The sequence below is a fragment of the Cannabis sativa genome, chromosome X, assembly GCF_029168945.1.
Source record: "Cannabis sativa cultivar Pink pepper isolate KNU-18-1 chromosome X, ASM2916894v1, whole genome shotgun sequence".
Classification (NCBI taxonomy): Eukaryota; Viridiplantae; Streptophyta; class Magnoliopsida; order Rosales; family Cannabaceae; genus Cannabis; species Cannabis sativa.
In genome coordinates, this window is record NC_083610.1 from 83,265,061 (window position 1) to 83,291,628 (window position 26,568).

Genomic DNA, 26,568 nt, shown 5'->3' on the forward strand with positions numbered 1-26,568 from the left:
TACTAGTATAGTTCGCTAGTGCGTTGGTAAAAGTAATTTTTACTAGCGCATTTCACAAATTACGCTGGCAAAGAGATCAAAGTTTTACCAGCGTACATTTGTATTGGCTAAAATCTAATTTTTACCAGCACATTTACGCGCTGGGAAAAGTTATTTTTGTCAGCGTTTTTTATTTTCTGCTGGCAAAAGTTCTAATACCAACATTGATTTGCCAATCCCCTTTTGCCAACACATCACAAGTGAATTCTATTTTACTAGCGCAATACCAACTTTTGCCAGCACAAAAATGTATTGACAAAAGTGACATTTCTTGTAGTGTAACTAACTATTAGGTAGAAATATATATTTATCAAATTTAAGAGAGTAGAATTTACATATATGTGTATGTATATATATGCAACACTTAATGGGTAATTAACTATTGAGGGTTACTTAAAAAATAACTATAAATATCAAATTTTAGAAATATTAAATTATTAGATGTAAACTATATTCAATTAGTTTAATATGTAGTAAACATGTTAAATGGCTTGTGCCAGCAGATAAATGTGTTAATAAGTTAACTGAAATAAAAATTGATCATTTACATAAAATTATTATTATTAGGTATCAGTAGTGTTTTACAAATTATTATATATTCCATACTAGTTATACTTAAATTTATCTATAGCAATATTATACATTGGATGGTACTAGATACTAGTGGTTTTTTAGCATTTCTCTTTACATAAACGACTTATACGAGTCGTATTTCGGTATGATTAATAATGAGTCGAACACAATTGCCCGCCTTAGTTTGAAAGTATGCTTTACTCATCAAGAGTATAATAATCATCTAAATCCACCAAACATATGTTTGTGTTTTGAGACCACATGCTGGAGATTTTTAAAAAATAAAATAAAATAAAAAAAACATTTTTGTAAGTGAGAAATATACATTAATTCTTAGAAGGTTGAATCTTCTTTGATGAAGAATCATTCGATGATGTCATTTGAGGTTAGCGTGTATTAAAAATTTTAGATTTGAGTCTCAAATTATATATTGTAATTAAATAAAAAAATTCATATCATAACTTGATAATATTTCAAAAGATAAGAAGTAGACACGAGAGGTTCTTTTTCAGTCAATAATTAATAAATATATATATAATTTGCTTATATTTTTGTTAATATTAGTTGTCCATAAAATAACGAATGAAACTTGAGGGACGACTTGTCATGTCTATGATTTTATTGGGAGAGAAGTATATGTGTTTTTGAATTTCTTTTTGGTTTTAATTAATATTTGTCTTTACAAAAAAGACTTGGCCTTCGGAATAATAATAATTTAAATAATTTTAAAGTTAATAGTAGATGCCATGTATTGTCATATCATATTTATCTTAAAACATGGGTATTGATTTCCTACCACTAAAAAATATAAATATATATGTTAAATTATATATATTATATTAAACTTTTTTATTTTTCATTTTTGACAAAACTAAATGGTTTAATAATAATTAGTAGTAGTAGTAACGCGGCCGAGCATCATTTGTGAGGTTTAAAAGTACTACAGATGAATATTGTGGAATTTATGATAAAGTGTAAGAAGAAACTGGTCAGTCTACTCTTGGAGTCGTTGGGTTGTCCCATTCCTATTACAGTACTTTAATTAATTTGTTTTTATCCTAATACACATTATTTACTCAACGCGGAGGATATATAGTATCACGTGCTCCTTATTGTGAGGCTAATAATAATAATAATAATAATAATGTGGGTGAGTCGTTTTTTTTTGGGGAATTATATTTGTGTGAGATTATTGATAATACGTGGAAATAAAATAAAATAAAATAAAATGGAACCCATATGCACCTTATCATATACTCTTTAACTATACACATTCTTACAAAATAAAATTAACGTTGACTATTACTTTTCTTCTCTTCATTACTACTAGACTAGTAAGAAATAAGAATGTTTGAATATAAAGTAATTTTGTGAGAGATATATATATATATATAATAATACTGGAAGAATTTTATTTTCTGCAGATAATCTCCTTTACAGTACAATCTACCACCAGGAAGCTACATGTCCATGTCTGATCAACTCATTGACTATACCAAATAACGTACGTACACGTAACTCACTTATGCAAAGAATCTTATTACTTTTTTTTTTTTTTTGAATGGAGAATCTTATTACTTAATTACAGATCTCTTCTTTCTTTTTTCTTAAGTGGTTTGGTGACTGTCTCTTCATTACCATACAGAATTTTCGGGACATTCCATTAGGGAAATTGTGAGATTTTCCTTTTCTTTTTGGGTATGTTATCTTAGTACTAATCACGAGGGAGGAAAACAACTTTGGTATGTTGTAAAGTTTCATTCCAACTCCAGTCATTTCTTTTCTTTGTTTTAATTGTGACAATATTATATATTTGCTTGTGGGTTTTGTTTAGCTATTTGGTTTTTGATATATTTCAAACTAGTTGGAAAGTTTAATTACGTATACTTTGTTTCCAGAGAAAATTTGTTCTAGTTTTTCATTAATTAATATGTATTTATATTAGCTAGAGAGAAATTTGGAATATATATAGTGTCTCGAACAGAATATACTACTTAAGGTTCAATTTAATTTGAATGGGTCTTCATTATATGTTGATACATTAATTAAGCTCATGAATATTTCACTTTATATAATTATGCAGGTTGAAGGTGCATATCAAATCAACTATATATACTGATGAAATGGAACGTAGTTCAGGTGTTCAAGATTTTCCATATTATTTCCAAGTTAAGGTAATAAACACATAATTGTAATTAGTGTGTTTTTCACCATTAATTATATACTTAGTGTTCGTTATAGTCACCTTTTCAGTGTTTTAATTTATAGACAGAATTCGAGTTTCAGAGAAGAAAAGTATATAAACTTCAGTGGTTTTGGGGGTGAAATTCCTCTTGTATTATGATAAGAGTCAACAAGACCAGAGGAGAAGTAATAATATTGCTACACAAATTGGTTAGATGTGCAAAATGAGTGAAATCAGTATGGAAAATGGTTTCTTCCATTATTCCTAGATCAATGATGGAGAGTATACATACATAGTAACGGAATTCTTAGATAATCTTATAATATTATTATATATATTTAAAAATAAAATTTATATAAATATTTTATATAAAAAAATTTAAATTTAAAATGCTTAAAATATTATAAATATTTTTAATTTTATTATTATTTATTTTATATTTTAAATTAAAATGGTTGTAATAAGAAATTGATTACTTTTCGTTTTAGCTATAGTAAACTAATTCACACACTATATTTTTCTTAAAGTTTGAGAATAAAAAACCTTTATATAATATAAGAATCCAATCTATATATATACACACTTAAATTTAGTTATGTGAGTTTTGATTAAGAATATAGTAAATTACAATATATGTATTATCAGATACGTTATTTAATTAATTTTTTTTAAAAAAATATGTATATATAATCATATTCACCAATATAGCAATAGCTAAATATTTTTAAAAAAGAAATCCCTCTCAAACTCCATTTCAAAAATTTTTAAAAAAATAAATTACCTAATTAAAAAAAATTAAACATACATTACACTTAACATTATTAATTTAACTTAATTAAAAAGAAAACTAATTATACTTTCATTGCACGGAATTTCAACCTAATATATAAATTGGATTAATTGTGCATGTACTGATATCAGAGTAAATTTTAGCAGGTTATTGTAACCTTTCTCATGTTCCTTTGTTTGAATAACCATCATCACTAGTTCTCAATTTGTTCCACAGTGTTGATAGAATAACAGAAAGTTGTTACTGTAATTAGTTGTAACGGTTTGTTTGTTTATTGTTAGCTTTCTCTTTCTGTAATTTTGTTATTGGCAATTGTAATCGGTTTGTAAATGGTCTTGAGTATAAATAAAAGCTTTGCCAATCAGTTTGAGATTGAGCAAAAAAAACCTTTTCCACATTTCCTCTCTATCACTTCATCTCTCTCTCCCTTTTTTGTCTTTCTCAAGAATCTGTTTTCAGATTCTTTAAATGACTATATTATATTATTTGCTTTATTAATTAGGCTATAAGAGTCCATATATCATGATAATGATATTTATTAGCTAGGAGTTACAAATTAGATTTTGATATGGATGGCCCGGTTATTGAGATATATCTATATATATATATATATATATATATATATGCACAAGGGTCGCTGGGCATGGCTTGATAGACTAGTGTTTTAATATTCTAATCTATTTGCTAATTACAGAGCCACTGCTTAAGAATATGTTGTGAATATAAAACTAAATCTCTATTTGATTTTTTTTTTTTAGGTGCATCGATTAATATGCGTAGAGCTCCTGAAATTCCTTGATAGAATATCACAGATATTTTCAGCCATCGAGTCTTCTCGACCACGAGGCTCGTCTGCAATACCAGCACTATGCTCATTGCAAGATTCAATGGATAAAGCCAAGTCAATAATTCAGCACTGCTCTGAGTCTAGTAAACTTTATTTGGTACATATATATATATAAATATATTTCTGACTGGGAACTTTAGTTATGTTTCATTGAATAAATGTGTGTATGTGTTCAGGCAATTACTGGAGAAACGATACTGTCAAGATGTGAAAAGATACGTAAAACCTTGGATTCTTGTTTAAGCCAAATTCAAAATATGGTTCCATTACTGCTGGCTGCAAAGGTACGTAGTTGAATTCTACTCTCTAAATTAAAGTAAACATCAGTATTAATTAATTATCTGATGAAGTCAAGTAAGTCATTGACTACTGGGAATTAAACTCACAAACATTTTTTTTTTTTTTGTACTAATTAAGAAAAATGGTCATTATTATGCAGGTATCAGGAATCATTCATGATCTAAGGAATGCAAATTTTCTATTTGATTCTGCAGACAAAGAGGCTGGAAATGCTATACTAGCACTGATGCAGCAGGACGTAGCTGCCGCCACCGGAAAAGAACTCGAGGCTTTTAAACTTGCAGCTCTACAGCTTAAAATTACATCCCCTTTGGCAGTGTTGATAGAGAAAAGGTCTATTAAGAGGCTGATTGATAAAGTAGGTGATAGTTCAAAAACAAGGAAAAAAATATTGCACTATCTTTTGAATCTTCTAAGGAAACATGGGAATGTGATCTTGCAATGCCAAAGCAATAGTACCACATCTGCTGAAGAGCTTCTTGATTATGATGATCAGTGTGTTTCATCACCCGAACCGCCTCAAGAATTTAAATGTCCCATCTCTGGGAGGTTGATGTATGATCCTGTGATTATTGCCTCTGGGAAGACATTTGAGAGAATTTGGATAGAGAGGTGGTTTGATGAGTGTAATCACACTTGCCCCATAACTAATACAAAGCTTGATCACATGTTAGTCACTCCAAATTGTGCAATGAAGGCACTCATCACAAAATGGTGTTCCATCTATGAAATTCTTATTCCTAATCCTTGTCTACAACCTTTTCCTGCTTCGATTTCAAGGTTAAAGATTTCAGGTTACAGTTCTATTGTCAGCTTTGGCAGTTCTATGGGCCATTTGAAACTTCAGATCAGCAATGTGTCAATTCACTCTTCTAGCAATAGTTGCGGTTCAGATTTATCAGGCAGTGCTGGAAATTATGACTTCAAGAACGGGGTTATTCAGATGAATTCTGAATCTCAAAATTCTCACTCTTCTGATTGTAGCCATGGAAATGTATTAGGTTTGATCTTCAAGTTTGCAGAAATTTCATGGGAATCACAGTGCAAGGTAGTGGAGGATGTAAAGGAGAAATTGTATAGTAGTGACCAAGGTTATCTTTGGACAACTTCGGATGATTACGTAAATCCATTGATCAAATTTATGAATAAAGCAAGAGAACTGTGTAATCTAAAAGCACAAAGAGAAGGGGCAGAAGTGCTTTTGGCAATTTTGACTAAGAACAGGTAATTTTATCTATATGATGAAACTAAGATTGAAGTGATTTTAGAATAATAAAGGGTAATTTGCGGCTAAACCCCATAAATTTTACTTTTGATTACAACTAACCCCAAACGGTTTTTTTATTAGCGGATAAACCTGCCAAACTCAACTTCCGTTTGCAAATTTGTTTTTCCATCCAACAGATTCCGTTATGTGCCAAGCTAGACTACCTACGTGTACTTACCCTTATTCTGCTCTTGCTCCTTTTTATCTTTAGTGTTCTATAATAATGCAGTAACTAATAATTGGTGTTTGTTTTGTTAAATTAAATGCTATGTGTTACTATAGGTGCATAAGTGATTGCCACATCTAAGTATAGTAAACTTCGTGGGTGTTCCTTGCAGGAATGAAATGCCACCCTTTCAATTAGGAGACTCCATTTATGTGTTGACATCCTACTTAGATTCAGAGATCACTGGAGAAGTCCTTGCAATCATAGAAATTTTATCTCATGAACAGAGCTATCATTCCATGATGTTGGTTTCTGGTGTTCTTCCCTCCATGTTAAAAGTCCTTCAAACTCACACTAGAGAGTTCCACATTCTTGCTATGAAGATACTGAGTAATCTATCCACAGATAGGGACATAGGTTACCACATGGTGTATTTGGATTACATCCCAAAGTTGGTTCTATTCTTAGATGACAGACTTCTTTCGGTGTATGTCATTGAAATTATAAAGAAGTTATGTAGCATAGAGGAGGCCAGGGTTGGAGTTGCTGATAACATTGCTGCCATTGGAAAACTACTAGAGCAAGGTGTAAAGGAACAAGAACATGTATTGAACATACTACAGTCACTATGCCATGATGGACCTCAATATTGTCAACTTGTAATGAGTGAAGAAATAGTTGAGTGTTTAGTCCATCTATCAGTAAATGGAAACTCCAAGGTGAAATCAATTGCACTAGAGTTACTCAAGTATTTCGGGCAGACGACATGTTGTAGTGCCTCAGTACTTTCTACTCCTCATACACTTAATACCTCATCATCCCCATGCGTCTCTAAAAGACAGAGACCATCTTCCAGAGTGTTTTGGTTGCTGGGTAGGGATATGTCAATATTCTCGAAAGGCAGATAGCTTTATACTACTCTTCTTGAGTGACCCTAGAGAATAGAGAATGGAGATGACCACACACAACACTCGAAATTTCTATTCCCACTTTGCATTATTAATTGCAAACTTTTCTTTGCAAAAGTGAAAAAGCTGTGGCATAGTGAATAAAGATCACCTAGGCACCTACTGCATTGAATTGAAAACAACTGAGTGCCTGTGCAACAAACAATGTCATAGCTAAGGCTATTATGGGGTTTGAACTTTTGGTTAATCTTTTCAGATGGCAAAAAAAGTTAAGGAACTTTTGCACGTAACTGATAGGGTAAGGAGATAGTTAATTGACTATCTAGAAGTGATTTTGATCTATTGGCAGAGTTGAACTGATGACTCATGACACAGTGCTTCTCCTAGATGTATTTTTAGATTGAGTAGGATACAGTTAGTGTTAGAAGAGAACAATTAGTTGTCTTAACAGTTTTGTTTCAGCTGTAATTAGTTGTTAATACTGTTATTTTTCTGTTTTAGCTTTTTTTGGATTCCAGCTCTATCTTCCCTCCTTTAGCTTTGTACTCTTCTACTCTATAAATAAGGCTAATTAGTAATTTTTTTCCCCCGAATTTTGACATGTACTAAATTGTGCCCCCTGAACTTTTTTGGCCGTTAAAAATTCTCCCTGAACTATTGAGATTGTTAAATTTAAAGACTTTTGTCTAATTTCAGTAAAAAAATTCTAGCATAGATGAAAGTTCAAGGGGCATGATTTAGTATATATCAAAGTTTGAGGGGCATGATTTGATAGATATCAAAGTTTGAGGAGCATGGTTTAGTACATAAACAATCACTGAAACAGTAAAATTGAATGAAATTAGACAAAAGTCCTTAAATTTAACAATCTCAATAATTCCAGAGGAATTTCTAACGACCAAAAAAATTCAAGGGACACGATTTAGTACATGTCAAAGTTCGGGGAAAAAAATTACTAATTAGCCTATAAAAAATAAAGCTTGATAATCTTGATCTCATTTAAAGATCAGAGTCCTTTCTCTCTACTTTCACCATAACTACGGCTTTGTTAACTATTAGGCTTGTTATGCAGACAATTAAAGAAGTACCATGCTCTTCCTCTCCTCTTTTAAGTTTATATGATAATGAACACATGATTATGCTCTATGATTCAGAATAAGATACTTCATATTAAATGCTTTAAGACAATTTATTTGATACCATACATGATAACATTCATTAGCTGTAGTCATAATTATATTATAGTTCGAATCTAATAGTAATCTCCTTTAATGAACTCATTCAATCGTTTAAGTTCCCCACTTTGCTGTTGCACCACTGCTCGGACAACATCCTTGATAGAGATCATGCCAACCAACCTACCATCGATTACTGGAACATGCCTAATTTGTTTCTCTGCATGCATTTTAAAGAAAGAGTACTGTGATATTGACAAGAATTTCGATTGCATTTTATGCATCAATAATGAATTAAGATTAATTACCTGTCATAATCTGCATGGCTTCAAAAATGTTTGTGTTAGATTTCACTGTAATTAATTTGCTCTGTTGAATTCAAAATTCGAGGCCAAGCTTATTATTATAGGGATATAAAAATAAACGTTTTCTAGAAGAAAAAGAACAAGAAAAAATGAAGTAACCTCATCAGTCATTATTTCTCCTACTCTTGTATGTATTGGAGATCTTCCTTCTAAAACTATTTTCCTTAGATAATCTGTGTGAGTTATGCATAGATACATGACACAAAGTTAGGTGAGTCAAACTCAAAGACAAGCATATCGTTGACTTGGGAAAATGCAAAACAAAAATTTCCCAAAAGAAAAAAAAATGCAGAGATGTTTACACCTCTTTCTGTAATGATCCCAGCAACATGTTGTACGTGTCCCGGCTTTAGTACAACTAAAGATCCGATGTTGTTTCGAGCCATCTGTAATTAGGATAAACCCTTTTTCACATATAATTAATTAACACATTATTATAAAGGAAGACAAAATATGAAATATTTGTTAATTAGTTTTAACCTACATTTTTAACGGCATCATTGACTATGTCGTCTGAATGGCAACAGAGCCAAGAGCCTGTATTTTCTCCACCTTTGGCCATGAGTACCTCTGCCACCGTTACATTTTCTAATCCTTTCTCTTGTACGGATAAAGACCAACCAAAACGGGAAAATATCTTCTCTATTTTGGTCCTGTCTCTCCCATGTGATGAATGCTCTAATATTGCAGCTTTCACCATTTGCTGGCATGAATTCACAGCTTTCACAATTCTTTGCATCTTTTTTTCTGTTATGATAAAAACATGTTCTCTAATAAATACAACATATACTTAAAGAAGAAGAGAAGAAGAAAGTTTATAGGAAACAGATCAGTAGACAATAGACAAACCTTAAATATTTTTTTTTTAAGTTTATTGAAAATACTGAGTACAGAGTAAATGTACGGACCAGTAACCACATATAATCCTTCCTCCATATTACATGAAGCAGCAGAATCTTTATCTTAATCTCTTTACTTGCGAATGTCATTTAGATTAATTCGTTTCTTGAATGAGTGAATCAAGAGAACCTTTCTTTTTAATTAGATAAGTTTTAGGTCTTAATTTTGTCAAGAAACCACCTTAACGTGCCAAATATGGAAAACTAGCTTCCTTATTTGATCAACTTTCTTTTCTTATTATATAAGTTTGATTAATCTTAATAAGCGTTATGATGGGGCATCGAATTTTTATCTTATCAAATAACAGAAGTTTGTCACATTCTACTTCTAGATTTCAACCACACGAGTCAATGCCCAAGAAAGAATAATGACAAGGCTAAGATAGATTTTAATTAAATAAATATTCTTAATATCTTTCCATGTATAACAAAAAGGCTACGGGTTTAAAAAGATGTAAGCTGACAGATGTATACAGCAAAGTGATAGAAAATGGAATATGGAGAGCACCACAGACGAGATGCTAGTCTCCCAAATGAAGTAAAATCTGTCTGAACATAAAATAATCTAATATTTCTTTGTCCCTTGAAAGAGAAGAGAAGAAAGGTATAGAATAAAAGTCTTTAACGCCAAAATGTTTTAATCCCCAAAAAGTTTCTGAAGTATAAGTTTTCGGTTGTATGGCGCTATATATGTGTATACGTGCGAGCACACTTGAATCGATATACAAAATGTGACAAAAATAATCATCCAATTCCATCACAATTATCCATGGCAGAACGAAGACAACCATTCCGCTTTCGACTCCCATGGTCTCAGCGCTCTACAGAGCAACAAACACAAAGCTCTCGTCCTACATCCGTTTCACGACGTGCTTCTAGACCAGCTGGGAGAGCCCCTTCACAGCCCCCTCCTTCTCAGTCTCAACCACCTTCTAAAGCTGAAGCTCAACCATCATCAGCATCCCCATCTCCTTCTCCTGCAACTGCAATCAATGAGTCTCCAAAAGAAACACCATCTAAACCATCTGTAAAACCTCCAACACCATCTGGTGCAGCCACTAAGTCACCTAAAGAAACACCATCAATCCCAACTCTCAAACCCCAAACATCTTCTACTCCAAGTCCCAAATTTAAAACACCATCTCGTGCAGCCACTGAATCTCCAAAAGTAACATCTTCTACCGCAAAAGGTAAACGCCAAATCTCATCTCATACAGCCACTGAATCCACAAAAGAAACACACTCTCCTCGAACAACCAAACCTCAAACCCCATCTCATGCATCCACTGAATCCTCAAAAAAAACATTTTCTAACCCAACATTCAAACCTCAAATGCCATCTCGTCCAGCTATCAAACCACCAAAAGAAATATCTTCTGCCCCAACGGGTAAATCTCAAACCCCATCACGTGTAGCCACTGAATCTCCAAAAGTAACATACTCAGCTCCAACAAGCAAACCTCAAACCCCATCACGTGTAGCCACTGAATCTCCAAAAGTAACATACTCAACTCCAACAAGCAAACCTCAAACCCCATCTCGTGCAACCACCGACTCCCCAAAAGAAACAACTTCTGCCCCAACAACCAAACCTCAATCACCATCTAGCTTAGTCATTAAACCACCAAAAGAAACATCTTCTGTCCCCACAGACAAACCTCTATCACCACCTAGTACAGTCATCAAACCACCAAAAGAAACATCTTCTGCCCCAACAAGTAAACCTCAAACCCCATCACGTGTAGCTACTGAAACCCCAAAAGTAACATACTATGCCCCAACAAGCCAACCTCAAACCCCATCTCATGCAACCACTGATTCCCCAAAAGTCAAACCTCAAACACCATCTCGTCCAACCATTGAATCCTTAAATGAAACTTCATTTTTCCCAACAATCAAAAATCAAACACCATCTCAAGCAACTACTGAATCTCCAGAAGAAACACAATCTTTTCCAACTACCAAACCCCAAACATCTTCTGCCCCAACAAGCAAACCTCAAACATCATCTCCAGTAGCTACTGAGTTCTCGAAAGAAACACCATTTGTGCCAATTTCCAAATCCCAAACACCAACTCCTTTAGCAAATGAATCACAAAAAGAAACACCATCATCTCAAAATTCCAAACTCCAAACACCATCTCAGTTCGCCACCGAGTCCCCAAAAGAGAATCAATCTCTTCAATTCACCAAGTCCACATCAGCCACTCCTCAATCAACTTCTTCACCCTCGACAAATATAGCTGTAAAACCCCCATCACCAACAAGCACTGCCACCAACTCTACAAAAGTAACACAACTGCCCACAACTGGTAAAACTCAATCCCCGTCTAGTATAACCAGTGAATCCCCAGAAGCCATTTCCCTGCCAACTTCTTCAACACCTACAAATGCAATTGTTAAGCCTCGGTCACCATCTCTTGCAACAATTGAGGCCTCAAAAGCTACTTCCCAGTCAACCTCTTCACCATCTGTTGAAACTGTTGTAGCTAAACCATCATCTCCATCTGTTGTAGTAGGGAAATCCCAAGTCAGTTCCAAGCCTACCTCACCACCTCAAGTAAGACCCCATAGAGGTTTAACATCTGTGTTGTCGTCGCCATCTAGTACAACCAGTGAATCCTCGGAAGTCAGTGCCCTGCCAACTTCAACACCTGCAAATGCAATTGTTAAAGCTCAATCACCATCTTTTGCAACAATGGAGGCCTCAAAAGCTACTTCTTCCCCATTTGCTGAAATTGATGTAACTAAACCACCATCTCCATCTCTTGCAGTAGGAAAATCACAAATCAGTTCCAAGCCTACCTCACCACCTCAAGTAAGACCCCATGGTGGTTTAACCTCTGTGTTATCGTCACCTTCAAAAAGAGACTCCAAGTCAGGGGCAACATCACCTTCACAATCTCGTGTGACTTTTGAGTCTCAACTAGAGTTGGGAAGGTCATTTCAATCTCAGTCCCCTACTTCTCAACATGCTTGGATGGATAATCTGGGGGTTTCTTCTCCAATTAGCAAAGCTACTCAACAAAAAGCAAAGGATGACATTGTATCTCAATCTCCGTCTTCGCCTGAGAAACCTCAAGTTAGAGCTCAGGTTCAATCATCAAATCATGAGCAAGAACTAGAGAAAGAAGTAGCTTTTATGGTGTCATTGCGAGGGGCTGAATCAAAAGAGAAAATCACATCTGAAACTAAAAGGATAAAAACCTCTCAAGATGCTCTTGCTGCAAGGGAGCTAAAAGAAGTTCCAATGCCTTTGGAAACAACCATGTCACTCTCTGAAGAAGCTAACAAGGTAGATGTCCCACCCCAGAAGTCAGATTTGAAGCTCCAACCCGAATTAGAGAAACATAATGTTACATTTCAAGCACTAGAAGGGCAACAAAAACGAGAAGTTTCTGACAGAACGAAGACTATAGCCACCACCACTTATATTGGTAATGATGCCGAAATTGCTAAATCATCGCATCCGATACGTGGAAATACAAACAATTCTTTTCAAAAGCCTGTTTTGACCATAGAGGAAGAAGTTTCTCTACACAAGAATATCATAGAAGACATTTCCAAGCTTGTTAAAAAACTCACCACTAGAACCCAAGTGGATGAAAAGCCTGTTATTGTCGTTACCTTAACTGGTGAAAACAAAGGAGCGGCAATGCACATGAGCTCTGAATCAACAAAAAAGGAAGAATCAATTCACATTCATCGGAGTTACAAGACTAACTTAGAGAAGAGCCCTAAAAATGAAAACACCACTGATGGAGAAACAAGCTCGGGAGAGAGGCATATAGACCGAATGATAAGAGAAGCCCATTCACCAAAAGCTTATGTCAATAGCAATGCACAGAGCGTTAACAACTCCATTGTATTCAATGCTTCAATCGAAGAAAAGAATCCGGGTGTTCAATTGACCTACTCTCAGTACACAACTGACGAGGTCAAGCAGTTGAAATTGTAACTCAAAATCCACCCAAACCTGCAAGGTTGAGTTTACAATGACCCCTAGACGACAATGCCTTAAAAACTCTTTATGGAACCAAGCAACTCAAGCCCAAAAAATCCAAAAGAGCGTTGACACGATTGCTGCTGCTACAAATTTGGGAGAAAAAAAACAGAAAAGAGTTCTGTTCAAGACTCATTTGTTGATAGTGTTCTTATAGTCTAAAACAATAAAATGATACAATAAATTCTTACAACAGGAGTAAGATCGATAATGATCACAATAACTGGTTGAAAGATCGCATGGTTCTTATCTAGCCTTTGCTTCTTATATTATAAGAAAAATATGCCACCCATTACGCACTTGTCTTTTAAAACCTGATTTTAATAAACTAAGTAAGATACCAAAAACTAGACCGCACGTAATCTTTCCTATTATCATCGTTTCGAGCAAGAATTAAAAATAAAATAAAAAAGAAAAGAAATATAACAGGGTAGAGCTCAATAGAGGCTACATAAAGTGAAGCTTAGAATTGCTAAAGTAAGGTTACATACATACATACTCTAAGCGAAAACTCTGAGCCTCTTTAGTGCAAATAAATAAATGGTAAACTTACATCACACTTTCATATCAGATAAGACAATATATTATAAACTAGTGCCAGACCAACTAAGATTCTTGTGCTCGTGATCAAGGGCAAAAGCCTAAAGTGCTTAGTTTCAAAAGATATTTACAGTTTAGTTTCTAGATGACCAGTATGTAATGGTCATTCGCAGGCAGGTTTCGTGTCAAAGCTACTTAGGCAGATTGAAAAGGCTTGGAAAGCAGAAAGAGGGTACCGATAGTCCATTGTGAATATGTCTTTCCCAATCTTTCCAAATTGCAGTATCACCTTTTCCTGCTCAGCTGCTGAAACATTTTGGCAAGGCTCAGCAGCTGCCACCAACTGGAAATTCTTCACTGATGCCACCGTAACTCGTCCCTTGAAATTAAGGCACCAGCATTGCAACTGCTCGTGCCATCTTGGAGCTTTATTTTTCAAAATAAGAGGATCCCTTGTGCACTGAACCAAGTCCATAGAGTCTGTGAGATTACTGGAGCTCAACTCAACAAGTGGCTTCTTTGCGTTTGAAACTGACAATGGGGATGAAAAACATTGCTCTTCAAGGCCATTTGTGAATTCCGTTGGAGTCGGGGCAACTCCCCCTTCTTGTACTGAAGAAATGGGGATTGAATGCATGGTGCACTGCATTCTCCTTGGGCCTCTTGTACGCAGAACATTAAGCTCGTATGATATAGTGGCAACATTGTAATTAGCAGCAGGTACCCTTGGAGATACCTGCTTTGAATGAATTCTTCTCCGCGATCTACAATTTGTTTGGATCACAGGGTCACATGGAGGCTGACTATCGTAAATGGTGAACTTTGTGCCCAAAAAATTAGATCTGTTAAAATTATACAATTCATGATGAGAAAACCGAACAAAACAGAAAAATTGTAATACCCTGCGTATAATCCCACCTTAGTTTTCCAATGTAACTACTGCTTGTTCGAGAGAAGTCATCTGCAGCCAGGGATATCACAAATTCTGTACTTGTTGCCCGTCTGATTTTTCTTGCCGCCAACAGCAGTTTGCTCATATCGCCAGCCAAAGCTGTAGATTAATTATCAGACCATTACTTATATTCAGAACCAAAAGCTATGTCATACTAGATAATGCCCACGATTCCCGTAGATTTTAGTAAAATTATTAACACACTATGAAGATAGTGAAAAGCTCCACTAATTAGATCCACAAGCAAGGCCATACTTAGATCAAGATGTAACTACCACTTTCATGAATCAAGGGCAGAAGAAGCCATTTCACCAGATTTTAACTATAACTTTCTTTAGTGGTGAAAGAACACAAATTGACAATAGAGAATGAGCGCCATTCACCCCTAAACTAGTAATAAACCAATCACAAGAATCCTCTAAAGCTCTTACCAGGAGTTAAACCAAGATACAGTCGAAATGTTGAAGTCGCTCTTTCCCTCTTAATAAAGCACTGAATCGGAGAATCTCTTGGCCCCGGCTGATAATTTTGAATAATCACATAAAAGAAAAGAAAAATCACAAATTAGCATGTGGGTAAAATAGAATCAAAACAATCTTATATTACCACGAGAAGAAAAATACCTGCTTGAGTGAGATGGGAAAAGTAAGCCACCCGGACTGCTCAGGAGTTTTGACGACTTCTTTAGTAATTTCCCTCCACGACCTGCAAACAGAGGCACAAGCAACCACATCCCTCCGAGCAGGCCAGGTGGTCTCACTGGATTCTACGCGTTGGATTATGTCAAGAAGCAACTCAGGTGGCAAGTTCGCCCACCGGCCCTGCTGAACCAATGCAGAACAAGTCCAAGACGATGAAACCGTTGACGAAGACCCTTCAGGGGCAATGTGTGACTTACTCCTCCGATGATTAAGCTTTCCCATTATCCTTCTTCTTGATATGTTGCCAATGCCTTCTTTCATCTCTCTGAGCTCGCGAACTAAGCTTTTGAATGACATGCTGATTAAACTAGCACTCTCGTATCACTACACAAATAAGACCAAATTTCACGAGGTTTGAAATGGATAAAAAACTTTGGAAGTTTTTGTAGATCTATTTATGGAATCCGAAGATGATCCAAAGGGTATTCAAATATAAGTTTACATTGAGTATCAGAGTTTCTTGCTTTCAGGTGTTGATGCATAAAACCTCACAAAAGCAACTCAATCTGCGCACACACAAAAAAAAAAATGAAACTTTAATAGATCAGCAGCAAATGAAATTACATTTAATAACAAAACGATGCAATGCTTAACTGTTTACGTACACACCCCAATGACAAGCCTAAAAAAACAAACCCCAGAACAAGATCAATTAATGCTTACAACTTCAAAATGAAAGCTACGGGATAATTAGAGAATCGGGGATCAACTACCAAATATATTAACATTGCAACATCTCCCACCACTAAAAGAAAAAAAAAAAGAAGAAGAAGAAAAGCGTAGATTGCTTGATTTACTTCAAACTAATCAAGAAAGAGATTCATGTACCGAGCAAGGAGGCAAACGCGTTGGATTTCTGAACAATTCCAATGAAAGAGCTTTTTTCGAAGAAATCGTGAAGCGGAATTAGAGAATCTTTTCAGGTTACCAATGTCTCGAACGAGGTAAAAAAAAAACTAAGAGAGAGAGAGAGAATGAAGGGCTGTGGGCCGAAGAAGAGGAAGAAGAAACTAGAAAATGGCGAACATGGATTAGTGGTTGTAAACTGTAATATAAAAGGGGAAACCCAGGACCTGACCCAGGCAACCGGCAACGGAGCCCACCTCTCGTAGCCACGACTGTGACAATCACAGACAGAGGCACGGCCAGTCTCCCACAACCACACAACCCACCCTCTTCTCCTTCTTCTTCTCTTTCTCCTTCTCGGATCCCAATTCCTCATATTCTGCTTTTTTTCTAATCCTATTTAATAATTAAATGACAAATTTATTATAATTAAATTAATAATTAATAATTATTCCTTCTCTTTTCTCTCTGAGTATAACTATTTTAATTTTTTTAAAAAAGAAAAATTACTTTTTTAATTTTAATTTATACAACTTGCGTGTGTATAGCTAAGACACTAATTTGGTGTGCCTTTTTCTTTTTTTTTTATCTCTTTCTTTCTTTTCAAATTCGGACCATTTTGATTTTTGCCAGCCAGATACAATGTGGACCTTGTCGTTTCGTCTTTGTTTCCACGCTCTTGTCTCTCCGTTTCACTAAATTGTTCAAATCACTCGGCCCATTCTGTCGTTTCTCACATAACTATTTCTTTTTTCTCTAATTTTTTATTAAAAAAAAAAAGAAAAGAAAAGAAAAGAAAGCTTTATTTATTTATCTATAATAATGGGTATTAATTTTCTCATTTAACACAATTAATAGCATGACCTAGTCCATTTTGACATGACTGGTTAACGAAGTGTATTGAATTTCTTATTATTGAAATTATTAGAGAACTAAATTTTTGACAATAACAGGAAAAAATTAATGAAGAGAAAAAAAGTAGAATTTTTTGTTTTGAGACTATCAATAATGGTGGAAGCATTTTGGTCTCTGAAGAACAAAAATTGAGACAGCAAGTCATTGTAATTGTGGCCTTACTTAGCTATGATGAACTGGTAATGAATATTTCTTACAAGGTAAGACAATATAATGAAATGAATTATAGTAACCAAAAACAAATAAATAAGATACATTATTTTTAGTTTTGGTAAATATTAGTTGTATTATTCAGTCAGATAAATTATTTGGCAGTGGCCGACCACCGAATGAAAAATGATACATTTTGGTTGAGAAAACTGATGACCATAGATTATTATATATCATCATTTTTGATGTAAATGCATTATGTAATTAAAACACCATAATAGTAGACTACTAGTCTATTGGTGTAACATTTAGCCATAAATCTAATTTTTATGAAATTTAGTTTTCTCGTGGGCAACATCATCATGAGAAATAAAATATAAATGGTCTCATTCATCTTTTTTTTTTTTTACCTTTTTAGTATAGATTAAAATAAAGGGGACATAAAGTGTGTGTGTTTTTGTAAGGCTATACTAGATTCTGTGCTACACCCATTACTTTTCTTTTCTTCTTATTATTACTACTGTTAGAAGGTTGCTAAGCTTTGAAGCAAATAAGTTGGTCAAATGATTACATCAACAACTCAAGGGATATATATTACATTTAAAATGTAAATAATAATAATAATAATAATAAAAGTTACAAGTTACAACACTGCTAGACATCATATTTAAGTGGGTGAAAGCTGTAAATAAGGCTAAATATTAATCTAGATTATTATTTTATTTTATTTTATTTTTATCTTGGTGAAAATTATAAATAAAGCTAAATATTAAGCTGAAAAAGTTTCTCTATCGATAAATAGTATGTCAATACCTTAAATATTGAGAAATTACAAAAATTGAGGTTCCCGAAACCACACCATCTAGTGAACTTGATTCCCTAAACGGTGGACCGCTTTTTGGGGTTATTCCTGAAAAAATGGTTCACCATTTCTTAAAAAAATGATAGACCGTTTTTTTTTTAATAAAAAATAAACCTAATTCCAAGTTCAATTCTATCCAAATCACACGCAACACTCCAAAACACCTGATAACATCCAAGTAAACATATTTTAGCCAGAAAATACAACATTAAATCTCAGAACTAAAAGATGTCATTGTAGAGAAAGCTTTGAATTCCAAAACTCAAACTTGCTATACTCTCACCACAATAACCAAAACCAACTCCAATCAATAAAAAACAACTTAAAACCACTTCACAATCAGACCTCGAACTAACCCAAACCCTAACAGAATTACAGTAGCAAAACCAAGTAACAAAATCAAGCTTAAAACTTAGAAACAATGAAGATGGAGGATGGGGCTTTATCTTGATTTATCAAACAATTTCCCTTCAAACTTGTTGCAATTACTTAAGAATTAGAACTGAAATGGGTCTGATTCCTTTGGTTTCTAGAGAGGCCAAGAAAGAGGAACGGATAAGGGTAAAAAGGTTTGATTTTTTATTTTTTTCTAACTCTAATTAATCAAACTGATCTTAATAATTGTTTTTTATCTTATAATATCAGCCAATAAATTAAGGTATTATCTAAAAAAATCCACTAAACTTACTTAATAATCAACTTAAGACAAACTGACCAAAATACCCCTTTCTTTCCTCTTAAGAAACATAAATGTCTTGGGATAAAATGATAAAAAATTATTACCCCGCATAAACTCAATATTCTAAATGTCCAATAATCTTGCCCCGCTAAACAAATAGTGTTAAACCATAACTATGTGACTCTATTGGCAAAATCATCACATTTCTATTGTTACTGGGTATAAATCACTAAAATATCAAAATTCATACGTATTATAAATTATACACCTAGAATTTAATAAAATCTTCAGAATTGAGAAATTATAATTTAAATGCCCATTTCTTAAATAGGGCCCACAACACTATATATAATTAATGATAATTATCTATTAATCCATATTCTAAGTATACAGTCATTACAACTTTGGTGCGGGGCAATCAACCTAACTCTTCTAAGATTGGTTGTGGTGACCAACCTTCCACCTTCAACATTGACGAAGGCATTCCCATATACGAGGCCTCCCTTGCCACCAAGAAGTCAGTAGGACTAGGAGGTGTAATATTGCCTGAAAGATAAAAAAAAAAAAAAATTACATTAGCAAACCATTTTTTGAGTGCGGAAAGAATTTCAAAGAAAAGGAAAATGGTGAAGCTTACCCGTAACCAAGAAGTCAAGTGGCAGTGTATGAAATCCCTTCAAAGGAAAGTTGGACTTAAAGAACCAGTAGTCCCGACAGTCTGAAATATGCTTCACACTACTGGATGGGCAAACCATCTTGGAGCGCCTCTCCAGCTTGTAGAACTCAATCTTAGATCTTTTCTTCTGCATGGGCTATGACCTCACACTGTAAAAGTATAGTATATCCTCTAGTTACGGAAACTCCATTTTTTGATCTATGCAAAGGATGTACTATCCGACTAGCAGCTTGTACGACTGCAGAATGAGCTGGAAGGGAGCAATCCCCATTAATGCTTCGAAGTTTGCAAAGTAACATCACAGCAGGTGATGCACTCCGCATACGATGTACGCCTAGCTCCAGGTGCTGAATCCGTCCGCGAACGCAGCAGGTGACTCCCTTGGAGTGAAAGCCTATTCCAGCAAAGGCTCAGAATGTGGCAAACTCCTCGTTACTTGGAATATCACTTCAACATCTCGTAGTTGCAAAAAATTTTGGGGATCTGGTCCATATCCCACTAGGAAGCATTATATAATACTTCAGGAGCTACCTCCTTGAATTTCTCCTCATTCGGTACCCCGTCCGGAGCAACGTCCTTAATTTTCTCTTCGATCAGCTCCACCACTTCAAGGTCGAAGACGTTTGACATAATGATTAATTAGAGAGAAAGCAAAAGAAAAACCAAGTAGTTAAATACTCGCACTAAGGGAAATATTAGGGGAACGGGAGAGTCTCCCCTAAAATTACTTGTATAGGTCCCCAATGGACCCATCATATGGAAGCAAAGGCCCCACATAACTTTGCTCCTAGACAATTAGATTGGGAACACAAGAATGAATTGATGGTTCCCAATGCTTCATTTGATATCGTAAGGGTTCCAAACAGAGGAATGTAAATTCAAACAAACTCCATGGTATTCTGAACTCAACTTGCACAAAAAATGAACATCAAACAATGCCATAGTAACGACCCTGAGGAACCTAAGTCATACTCGCTATCTCCTATAGCCCACATGAAAATTGTCGCCTAAATCATCAACAAAATATATATCTATCCTACCAAGAATTTCTAGAATTTTGAGAAGGGTAAAAGCACTTACTGGATGATGACAAAAGATATGAAGGAGGCAAGAATTTCGGTGGCAATTCGCCAACAGAAACCTCCTCAAGACGGTAAACCCTAGCCTGAAGCTCACAATCCTAAGCGAGTAGTCTGTCGATCTCTACTTGGAGATCCAACAGCCTCGATGGATCTAGAAGAGAAGCTATCAAATTTGGTGGTGATGCTCCTAAATTTTCTCTTGCGTAAATCCAAAGAAGAAGGTTAAGGCAATCGTCGAACAAATTGACATTCACCAGAAGCAAAATTTGATTTTTTTCTCTCAGAAAATTTAAACTCAGAATATGAAATGGGTAGGTAAAATTGATGAACTGTGTTTTCTCACTTCATTTATAAGAAAAGGGTGACAATTCATGTGCCTCCTCGATCAACAACTCAGGTGGCCTCTTAAAAAACACAAAAATAATCTAACCGTCAGAGAACAGAAGGGTCAACCTTTAATGCGTAACAATAGAATCAAGTCATTTTCAAATTAGAACGTTCACTTTGATACAAGTGCTGACATGACTCAGCCATCAACACACTACCTTAAGCCTCATGCGCCTTCCCCACACACAAAAAATTTCACAAACCAAGAAACTAGTGCCATGTATGCTCTGCAAACTGTAATCCAAAGGTCCGTAGTCGTTCACGGCCAAAGAATACAAAATTCAAAAAGGTCACTCCTTTGTTGAATTTTTCACGTGTCCATGACCATTTAGAGAGAAAACCGCAAGCCTCTGCAACTCTTTAGTCCTAAAATCTTGGGGGGAAAATTTTATCCGTGTTTCTGGAAGGAGAGACGTGGCATTCCCTACACACGATTAATCGTCTAAGGCCTGGTTAGAAGCCCTAACAAGACTACTGGCCCAATCTATACGGAAGGATGGGCCTCATTCCTTCCTGAGGCCTAGGATACTTATATCCAAGACCATATCTCTTTGAATCCAGAAGAGTATCCTGCTCGAATACGGAGAAGTCGATGGGACCCTTTGGATGAGCATCTGTAATATAACTAAAAAGGGCAGTTGAAGAGGCATCCCGGAATCCTAGTCCAGGACGTGGTGGCCCACTAACACAAAATTCTAATGAATCAGTGGATTGTCCCTTGTGTCAGAGCCTAAGGATGCACGTCCTACCAAAAGGAAACCTCCCTTTTGTTCGACGGCCATGGTTCTGACACTACAGTACACAAGAGCTGCGCAACAAGCCATCTGTTAAATATCGTGTGGTCCCCAAGCGTATGGATCACCTCCGCCCCATGAGCCAGGCCTCGATACATGGGCCCAAAGTTAACGTATCACGTATTTACCCCATTAGTGGGCTAGGCTTACATGCAAATCCTAGCAGGTCACGGATATACCCGAACTTGGATTCTAGCTTATAAATACTACGTCATACCCTCATGCAAAGGGTTGATTATTCATTGTGTAAACACTATAGCAAGAAGTTAGGGTTCTTAAGGTTGTAAAAAGCTCCATTGTAATACATCAAGGCTATTTAGCTAAATACGATTGACTCTTGGACTACAGTTCATTAGCACCTGAACCACGTAAAAATTTACATCTCTACTTTTGATTACGTGAGTTAATTTCTTAACTCTTATTAAAACCAGTTTCTGAAAATCTCGGTAAACAGTATCATATGTATTAGATCTTTAAATTACTATTTTCTTACGTTAAATATTAATTTTATATATAATTTTTTAAAATATATATATAAATATATACAGATCAGATTGAATTAGTTACTTTTACATATCAATCAATATTCAATCCGCACAAGTACAGATATCTACACTTTGCGAATTAGATTGGGTATTTAATGAACACCCCTATGTATAGGGAGTCCAACTTATCAATTGATCAAGGAGGAAATTTGATTGTATACCCAATTTATTTTACTTGTTTCAATTTTTACCTTTATTTTTATATCCTTTAAAATATACCCACTTTTATAAATGTTATTCCTATTATACCCTTTAAGTTTATATAAATTATGTGTTAGACTTAAGTGGAGGGTAAAAATTTACTGGGCAAATTAGTTACAAAAGTGGGTACATTTGAATGATAATATAATAATATTTTTGATTAATAGATACAAAAAAGAGGTATTCCTCAACTTTTTCCTTGATCAAGTGTAGTGAAGTGATGTACACATTTTCCTTATGAGATGGGCCCTAAGGGGACCTGCCCTTAATAGGGTGATGATTCCTCGTCTAAATGGGTAACAAGGATCATCTTTTGTCCCCGATTATTAAACGGGAGGGGGACAGAGATGACACTTCGTGTCCTAACAGGAAGGAGGGGCCTTGACCCCTCTCCCCAAATATTTTTTTCTTCAAATTTTTAGTTATAATTTTGTAATTTTTTTTTTCTGTATTGTTATTAAAAATTTAGTTTTTGGCGTCTTAATTTTTTTTTTGTTTTTGCAATTTAGCCCCTTACAAACATTTTCTACCTCCGTCCTTGCTCGGGATCCATTTACTATTTTAGTTATTTTTTTATATATAATTTATAATTTATATTTGTATTTAATACATTAGTGTTATTTTTATAAATTTTTAAGTTTGTATTTTAAATAATAATTAATATATTGAATAATAAATAATGTCTATATTTTAATTTTTATAATATAAACTTTACTTTTGTATTAAGTGATATTTTGGTTTCCACCCTATTCTCAATGAAAATTATATAGTGGCAAGATGAAGATTAAAATCTTAAAAAGAAATCGGAGACGAGAGGAGAGGAGAGGAGCACTCCCTGCTAATTCTACCCTTGCATCCCTTTTTAGTTTTATATATAGTTATTAATAATTTGGTTAGGGCCACGTACAACTTATTTTAATGGAATTAGTATTTGTGATATAATTCAATGGAACTAAACCAAATATCCAATCCAAATATGTATTGAGAGATTTTGATTTTGACGCCTCTTCATTCCTAATGTTCGCCAAAGGCCAAAGACAAATGGCTAGAAGATGAGCCAACATGAATGGACCAATTAATGGTTTTCTTTTTCTTTTTTGTTGTTCTGGTGCACGTGGATGCTGCTTTCTAGGTTATCCCAACTACATGACACTCCAACCCACAATTCAAAACCCTATTTATTATTACATCACAAATATTCAAAGTTATTAATGGATATTATTATTGGTTTAAATCTTATATAGTTTAAGTTAAGTAGTATTTTTATCTTTTTGAACCTTAATATGTATTAAATTATGCTACTTAAAAATTTTTAATGTCATTAAAAATATCTCTTAAACTATTAAAATTATTGAATTTAAGAATTTTTATCTAATTTTAGTAAAAAATGTCTAATATAAATTAAAGTTTAAGGATCATAATTTATTGCACATTAAAGTTTGAGAGCATGATTTAGTAAATATTAAAATTTAAATAGCATGATTTAGTACATAAACAATCAATAAAATAATAAAATTGAATAAAATTAAACAAAATTTTTTAAATTTATTAATCTCAATAATCTAAGAAATTTTTTTAAAGATTAAAAAAATTTAAAGAAAATAATTTGATACAAGTTAAAATTTGAAGAAAAAAAATCTAATCCGGGTGGGTCTGGCTTGGGCCAACCGATTGGGATTTTCTGTGGTGCGTGTGGAGTCGGATTCTTCTGTGGTTTGTTCTTGGATTAATTCTCCTGATTCTATTCTTATGTTTAAACCAATTGTTGAGGAATTTATTTCTCTATTAGCTGCTGTTGGTGGTGGTTCTTGCTGTGCCATTTCGCGTAATGCGAATGGTGTGGCTCACGCACTAGCTAAGTCTGTTACTAGTTCTGTTGGGGTTAATGTTTAGACTGATGCTTGTCCTAAATTTCTTAGTGCTCCTGTAACAGCTGATTTGATTTGAATTGAATAACATACTTTCTTTCAAAAAAAAAAACAAAAATTGGAGTATTATAAGCACCCGGTCTTTAATAATAACAATATTCTTATATGTGGCTTATGCGAATGTTTTTTTAATTTGTTCCAAATTATATACGTGGATAACCATATGACAGACACGTGGATCACGAAACACGATGTTCGTGGGAGCACCATTTAATAAACACGTGGATGGTCGATGATCTACAATGACTACTCAATATATATTTACATAATAAACAAAATAATGTATATATTGTATTTGTATGTTCATATCCGAATCTAATTCTTTATCTTCTTGTATTTACAAAACACCTTGTACTTAAATAAACTTTTCATTGTCTTCTTTTTAAATGTGAGTGTGTGGTTATGCATTCATTACTGAAATATTTTTATTAAACTTTTCAAAAATATATCATATAATATTTTATATATTAAAATAATAATACAATCGTATGCGGCAAAGCGAAAAGATACTCTCAAACCTTTATGCTATAAATAAAATGGTTTTACCAAGCTCCAAACAATAATTGTTAGGCAAGGAAACAAATCTTTAAGGACTCGTTTGGAACGCCGTATTAGGTCGTATTGTATTGTATTGTATTATATTGAATTGGATTATATATCATATTTTTGTATAATACTATGTTAAACTTTAATTTATACTAAAATATTATATATTTAGGTGTCCATAAAAGTTATTACCACATATAGTTTTACATAAAAATATTGCATAAAATACAATTCAATATAATACAATACAATACAATACGACCTAATACGGCGTTCCAAACGAACCCTAAACCTTCTATTTTGTTGTTCAGAATAAAATAAGGAAACCTTCGATCAGTATAGTCAATTATATACACATATTAGTGAGAATATTTCTATTTGCTCCTTTATTTTGAAATAATTAAAATAGCTACACACATCATTTTACTAAGATAACTTTTTCTAATAAAAAAGAAAAATAAAAACTAAGAGTATGTTTGTTGTTTTGTTTTTTTAATATTATATTCTAAGAAATGTGAACACAATTTATTATTTTTTTTAGGGTAAATAGCGTCATAAGTATACAAAATTTTAAGTTTGTAAGTGGCATAAACCCAATGTTTATTTTTAGCAGCATAAGTACTCAATGTTTGTAAAACTGTAATTTTCCTCCGTTTAAATTTATTAAAGGAATATTTGGAAGTAATTGATACTGTATATTTCTATCTAGACCCAATGATCTAAAATTTGGACCTTATATGTGGCTTATTTAAGAAAATAACAGAGTTTATACTGATGAAATTGGAGAAAAATTACAGTTTTATAAACATTGGATACTTATGCCACTAAAAATAAACATTGGGATTCTATCACTTACAAACTTAAAACTTTTAGAACTTATGCCACTATTTATCCTCTTTTTTAATAATTTTCAAAAAACAAAAACTGTTTAATTAGTTTTTTTAAAAACAATTTTTAAAGAAAATAAATAATACGGATTTATTTATATTTTAGAGTACAAGTAAAAACTCTTCTTATTATAGTAATATTAGTAATTATGAAGTTCTCTTATTTAACATCAATCGAATCAAAAAATTAAATTTCTCTAGTTCCTAAATTTATAGCTACTATACAGAAAGTTTTTATTTTTTTCGGCCGGGCCTGCTGACCTTTTCTAGACATAAGTGTAGCTTGATCGAGATTGTATTATTGCAATTCAATTTTGCGATTATGTGACATGATTTTGAATATTTTAATTTTGTCTCTAT

At 33.8% G+C, this 26,568-nt stretch overlaps 4 protein-coding genes across 8 annotated transcripts; 2 read left to right on the forward strand and 2 right to left on the reverse strand.

Moving 5' to 3' along the window:
* Nucleotides 1-1,841: 1,841 nt before the first annotated feature.
* Nucleotides 1,842-7,665, forward strand: LOC115700912 (U-box domain-containing protein 5). Of its 4 annotated transcripts, XM_061106769.1 has the most exons (8): nt 1,842-1,946; nt 2,037-2,116; nt 2,258-2,354; nt 2,696-2,786; nt 4,346-4,531; nt 4,611-4,718; nt 4,874-5,958; nt 6,340-7,665. In XM_061106769.1, the coding sequence occupies exons 4-8, from the start codon at nt 2,736-2,738 to the stop codon at nt 7,073-7,075; spliced, it is 2,166 nt and encodes a 721-aa protein (XP_060962752.1). In that variant the 5' UTR covers nt 1,842-1,946; nt 2,037-2,116; nt 2,258-2,354; nt 2,696-2,735; the 3' UTR covers nt 7,076-7,665. The 4 variants fall into 4 exon arrangements, with proteins under 4 accessions (XP_060962752.1, XP_060962753.1, XP_030484447.1 ...); XM_061106770.1 differs by lacking the exon at nt 2,258-2,354; XM_030628587.2 differs by having other exon boundaries at nt 1,881-2,116.
* Nucleotides 7,666-8,239: 574 nt separating this feature from the next.
* On the reverse strand, nt 8,240-9,593 carry LOC115703187 (CBS domain-containing protein CBSX3, mitochondrial). Of its 2 annotated transcripts, XM_030630708.2 has the most exons (6): nt 9,465-9,593; nt 9,100-9,362; nt 8,920-9,001; nt 8,715-8,788; nt 8,559-8,619; nt 8,240-8,470 (listed from the first exon to the last, which is right to left on the reverse strand). In XM_030630708.2, exons 2-6 carry the CDS (start codon nt 9,352-9,354, stop codon nt 8,328-8,330), a joined length of 615 nt encoding a protein of 204 aa, XP_030486568.1. In that variant the 5' UTR covers nt 9,355-9,362; nt 9,465-9,593; the 3' UTR covers nt 8,240-8,327. The 2 variants fall into 2 exon arrangements, with proteins under 2 accessions (XP_030486568.1, XP_060962754.1); XM_061106771.1 differs by lacking the exon at nt 9,465-9,593 and having other exon boundaries at nt 9,100-9,450.
* A 207-nt stretch (nt 9,594-9,800) lies between these two features.
* Nucleotides 9,801-13,865, forward strand: LOC115696694 (uncharacterized). The gene has a single exon (XM_061106768.1). The coding sequence runs from the start codon at nt 10,284-10,286 to the stop codon at nt 13,470-13,472; it is 3,189 nt and encodes a 1,062-aa protein (XP_060962751.1). The 5' UTR covers nt 9,801-10,283; the 3' UTR covers nt 13,473-13,865.
* A 97-nt stretch (nt 13,866-13,962) lies between these two features.
* Nucleotides 13,963-16,960, reverse strand: LOC115700931 (tubby-like F-box protein 5). The gene is made up of 6 exons (XM_030628614.2): nt 16,539-16,960; nt 16,153-16,216; nt 15,633-16,034; nt 15,441-15,528; nt 14,976-15,108; nt 13,963-14,899 (listed from the first exon to the last, which is right to left on the reverse strand). Exons 3-6 carry the CDS (start codon nt 16,005-16,007, stop codon nt 14,221-14,223), a joined length of 1,275 nt encoding a protein of 424 aa, XP_030484474.1. The 5' UTR covers nt 16,008-16,034; nt 16,153-16,216; nt 16,539-16,960; the 3' UTR covers nt 13,963-14,220.
* Between the last annotated feature and the right edge of the window lie 9,608 nt (nt 16,961-26,568).

Coding starts and splice junctions, on each gene's coding strand:
- LOC115703187 (XM_030630708.2), bottom strand. CDS start 9,354: ATGCAAAGAATTGTGAAAGCTGTGAATTCATGCCAGCAAATGGTGAAA. Junction 8,789..8,919: donor TGGGATCATTACAGAAAGAG/GTGTAAACATCT, acceptor TAACTCACACAG/ATTATCTAAGGAAAATAGTT. Junction 8,620..8,714: donor GAGAAATAATGACTGATGAG/GTTACTTCATTT, acceptor TGAATTCAACAG/AGCAAATTAATTACAGTGAA.
- LOC115700912 (XM_061106769.1), top strand. CDS start 2,736: ATGGAACGTAGTTCAGGTGTTCAAGATTTTCCATATTATTTCCAAGTT. Junction 4,719..4,873: donor CATTACTGCTGGCTGCAAAG/GTACGTAGTTGA, acceptor ATTATTATGCAG/GTATCAGGAATCATTCATGA. Junction 5,959..6,339: donor GCAATTTTGACTAAGAACAG/GTAATTTTATCT, acceptor TGTTCCTTGCAG/GAATGAAATGCCACCCTTTC.
- LOC115700931 (XM_030628614.2), bottom strand. CDS start 16,007: ATGTCATTCAAAAGCTTAGTTCGCGAGCTCAGAGAGATGAAAGAAGGC. Junction 15,109..15,440: donor GTATCTTGGTTTAACTCCTG/GTAAGAGCTTTA, acceptor ATTAATCTACAG/CTTTGGCTGGCGATATGAGC. Junction 14,900..14,975: donor AGTTACATTGGAAAACTAAG/GTGGGATTATAC, acceptor TAATTTTAACAG/ATCTAATTTTTTGGGCACAA.
- LOC115696694 (XM_061106768.1), top strand. CDS start 10,284: ATGGCAGAACGAAGACAACCATTCCGCTTTCGACTCCCATGGTCTCAG.